Below are 4,092 nucleotides of genomic sequence, written 5' to 3' on the forward strand. Positions count from 1 at the left end.
ACGAAACACACTAAAAAATAAAAAAATTTTAATTAATTTTTTTTCTTATCGATTTAATCGCGCCAAAATAAACACAATGAATATACTGTAAAATTAAAAATGGATGAATAAAACTAAAGGTGTAAGTGAAAAAATTATAATATGACCATTTTTTTAATATGATTACCAAATAACTCCTAATAAAAAATAAAATTTCTATTAGTAGATATCTAGGCCCACCAGTGCACAAACAACGCTTTTGGCATTTCGGTGCCAAAAAGAAGGCCCGCGTACCGAATCCGTGCCCAACTTTCAACGATTCCTACTGGAATACAGATAGTCAGATGCGAATCTCGGGTTTTTCATCTTCCCATTAACCGTAATTCTTTCTCATAACAGGTGATTTTCTCATCTACTAAGCTGATTCTCTCGATTTCTCTTTTCTCCTTTTCCCAAATAATTGCTGCAGTTTTTTTTTTTAATGTGAAAAAAGTAAAAGAAAAGATTTTGAATCGCAATTCCTAATTTTTGGTGCATATCTGTTTTTTTTTTTTTTTTTTTTTTCAGCTTGAATTGCAAAACTGGTGTTGACAATTTCCCAATTGTAGAAGGTTTTGGTTCGTGGGAATTCTAGATTTGGAGTTCCCACACTATCAGTGTTTGCAATTTTGAGAAATCCTATTTTGATTTTGGTGAGTTTTAACGTTGGTATGGCTTCAAAAGTTGAGAATAGTAAAGCATGGAAATGGGGGTTGGGTCTGGTGTATATAGTTGCTGTGGCCACAATATGGATAGCTGCTAGCTTTGTAGTACAGTCTGTTGTTGATGGTGGTGTGTCACCATTCCTTGTTACTTACATCTGCAACTCATTGTTTGTGGTTTTGATACCAATTGTTGAAATTGGGCGATATTTGGAGGATTCTTGTGGCGGTGGTTGCTTTTGGAGCGCGAAGAAAGCGAGCCAACATTCAGAAAGCGTGGGGGAGTCAGAGCAGGCTATACTCCTTGAAGAGAATGATGTAGGGAACGAGGGCAATGAATCATTGGTTGTGGACGAAGAGGTTGGCATCAGCGAACAAAGGAACTCTGGTTCCATATTTCTGCCACCGGAAAACAGGGTTGAGGTGTTGCCTGGTCAAGTTAATGTGATTGAGAATGTTGATAATCAGCTGGATGAGAAAGGGCGTTGGACACGGTGGAGGGTGGCCAAAGTTAGTCTATTGATATGTCCATTTTGGTTTCTTGCTCAGCTCACTTTTAACCTGTCGTTGAAGTATACTACGGTCACAGTAAGTACTTATGGATTTTTGTTTTCATCTCTTGGTTTGTAGGTTCTGTTTCAATTAATCATTGTGCTCAAATTAGTTCCTTTTTTATGTTTTATGCAGTCGAATACAATTTTGAGTAGTGCATCCAGTCTTTTTACCTTCTTGGTCTCGCTTGCATTCTTGGGTGAGAGGTTTACTTGGTTAAAGCTCTTTAGTGTTCTTAATATTCTTATTTTTCTTCCAATTGCCCTCATACTCAATTTCACCAAGGTGGAACCTTTTCATACACTTACCTTGAAGCAGCTTGGTCTGATCATTGGCAAAGGTCAGTTATTCATTATTATTAGTAGCTTGACATTGTGGTTTAGTTCTTTTACATGATTGCTGTAAAATTGCAATCGGTATTTACTATTTAAGGAGGAGATCTACCTATTTTACCTTTTCTGCCATTGAAGTTGTGCTATTCTTTCTGTGTTCTGCAAATAAGCAGACATAGACTTTAGCACACTGACGCATTCTTTCAGGCACTGTTGGTTATTTAATTATACATAATTGCACATGTTGTCCAACCTTTTTTTTTTTTGAGTCATATTTGGAAATGGGGACCTTATCCCTCCCTATCAGACTATCAGTATTATTAGTAGTAGTCATAGAGAACACTTTGATTTTAGGTGTAGCAATTAATCTGGTATTGAGGATCATATTTCCATATTTTTTATTTTTTTTTTTATCTTTTTTTGTTAATGTTGCAAAATTTTCCACATTTAGAGACTGTAGGAAGTGATGTTGGTATTTATCCTCTGTAATTTGTTAGTTTATTTGATGATAGTGTGCAAGCTTTTACATTGAGTGCAGTTTACATCAGAATAAGTAAAAACTTGTCAATATTCAACAAGGTAATAACTCGCTAAAGAATTGAACCTAAAAATTAGGCACCAATTATATTAATGAATTTCCATTAAAGAATGATCTGACTCTATGACCCCTATATTTAGTTTGACGCACTGTGTTGAATTCGATGTTCAACACAATGCTTTTGTTCCTTAAGTTTTGTACATTTCATAATGTTTGGATTGTTTCCTGTCAAAACCAGGACTGTTTGATAATGTGCTGAGTGATTACTTGTGGGCCAAGGCTGTTCTTCTCACATCAACCACAGTAGCAACTGCTGGCCTTACGATTCAGGTTCCATTGGCCGCCATCGTGGATACCTTGACTGGCCGTGCTCCTCGCCTTATGAATTATCTGGGAGCAATAGCTGTCATGGTTGGCTTCGCCGGAATTAATATTCCTCTTGAGACTTTATGTAACAAAAGAGAAGCTAACATCGAATTGGAAAATAATGTCAGTTTAGGAAAAGAAGAGTTTACAATCCCGAGAGGCGAAGATTCGGCTGCCATACCTTAGCATGTAATTGGATTCATTTTCCGAGTTAGTTAACGAATTGATCTTGTAACGCCACCAAGTTAGTTGCAATGGCTGCTATTACCAGGCACAGAAGTAGAACGAGAACATGAGAATATAGTTTAAAGGTGGCATAAGTGAGTTTGCACATGCACTTGGAGTTGGAGAGAAATGGAGACTGCCTTGGGTTCATAAATTGCTCCTCGATCGAAATAGCTTGGTGATTGGTTCCTCACCTTTCTACAAGCATATACGGTTTGAATTTCTGTATTTTTGTACATATACATACACAGGTCTATTTTTGCTATTTTTTGGAGGGTGCTTACGGAAATAGGAACGACAATGGCACCAAGAGTGAAGAGTCAGAGATGTTCTTTGAATGTTCATTATACCGTTTAAATGTTTTGGAGATTTGAATCTAGTTGCTTTGCCAATGTCATGTGGAATTTAACCCAAATTACCTTTGTCTATGTTCTTCCAGTCAATAGACAATAATAAAATAAAAATGAGGTAGATTGAATTATAGTATTTTAAAATTTATGATAATACGGAAAATCGTTTTAATACGTGAGTTTTATATTTATAATATGATCATAATCGACATTGTAAGAGTTATAACTTGACTAAATCCCAAAGTGGTATTTTAGCTGGAGTCCTTGCACTAATTTTATGAGAATTCAATTGCACTAATTGAACTCCTTCTCTCCCATTGAGTTCTGAGCTATACAAGTCTTTCAGTCTATTTTTTATATGAGTCAGCAAGTGAATTATTGATGTGGCACAATCATGGCTACGCTGTTAATTATAACGGCTAGATGACATGGCTACCAATAGATAATTTTACAATTTAGTTTCTAGTCCCATTTATAAACCCATCTTTTTTTTTATTCTGTTTCTTGCACTAATTAGTTTCTAATTCTTGCTTCTAGTCCCATTTTATAAACCTATCTCTGTTAGTGTTGCACCATGATAAAAAAAAAAGAGAGACAGAATTATATACTACTAGCTATGTCAGTTAGTTGTCATAATTGACAGAGTGATAGTAGTTATGTCACATCAACAGTTCACTTGCTGATTCATGGAAAAAATGAGCCGAAGAATTTGTATGTAGTTTGAAGATTAGGGATAAGTATGATTTTGGTCCCCAACGCAGGGGCTGAAAATTTATTTCGTCCCTCACCTTTTTTTCGCTCCAAAATGATCCCCAAAGTTTCAGTTTATTGTAAAATGGTCCTTCGGACAAAAATACCCCTCCCTCCCTACCTCCCCTCTTCTTCCTCAACCAGAAACAGAAGCAGAATCGCAAATGCAGGCAGAGGAGGAGCAGCGGCGTGGAGCGGCGGCGGCGTGGAGCTGCTGCGACGGCGACCTTCCCCCTTTCCCCTCTTCCCGAAACAACACCCCCCTCCCGCTTCTCTTTCTCCCCCCTCCCCCCGTCTCG

At 37.1% G+C, this 4,092-nt stretch overlaps 1 protein-coding gene across 1 annotated transcript; it reads left to right on the forward strand.

Annotated features, from left to right (window-relative positions):
* LOC107613948 (thiamine-repressible mitochondrial transport protein THI74) lies at positions 217-3,108 on the forward strand. Its single transcript, XM_016316148.2, has 4 exons — positions 217-378; positions 547-1,268; positions 1,368-1,572; positions 2,341-3,108. The coding sequence occupies exons 2-4, from the start codon at positions 690-692 to the stop codon at positions 2,652-2,654; spliced, it is 1,098 nt and encodes a 365-aa protein (XP_016171634.1). The 5' UTR covers positions 217-378; positions 547-689; the 3' UTR covers positions 2,655-3,108.

This window comes from Arachis ipaensis, chromosome B08 (assembly GCF_000816755.2).
Source record: "Arachis ipaensis cultivar K30076 chromosome B08, Araip1.1, whole genome shotgun sequence".
NCBI classification, from domain to species: Eukaryota; Viridiplantae; Streptophyta; class Magnoliopsida; order Fabales; family Fabaceae; genus Arachis; species Arachis ipaensis.

Excerpts from the sequence above, each read along its gene's own strand:
- LOC107613948 (XM_016316148.2), top strand. The coding sequence starts at position 690 with ATGGCTTCAAAAGTTGAGAATAGTAAAGCATGGAAATGGGGGTTGGGT. Across the intron at positions 1,269-1,367 it reads TGAAGTATACTACGGTCACA|TCGAATACAATTTTGAGTAG; the intron begins GTAAGTACTTAT and ends TGTTTTATGCAG. Across the intron at positions 1,573-2,340 it reads TGGTCTGATCATTGGCAAAG|GACTGTTTGATAATGTGCTG; the intron begins GTCAGTTATTCA and ends TGTCAAAACCAG.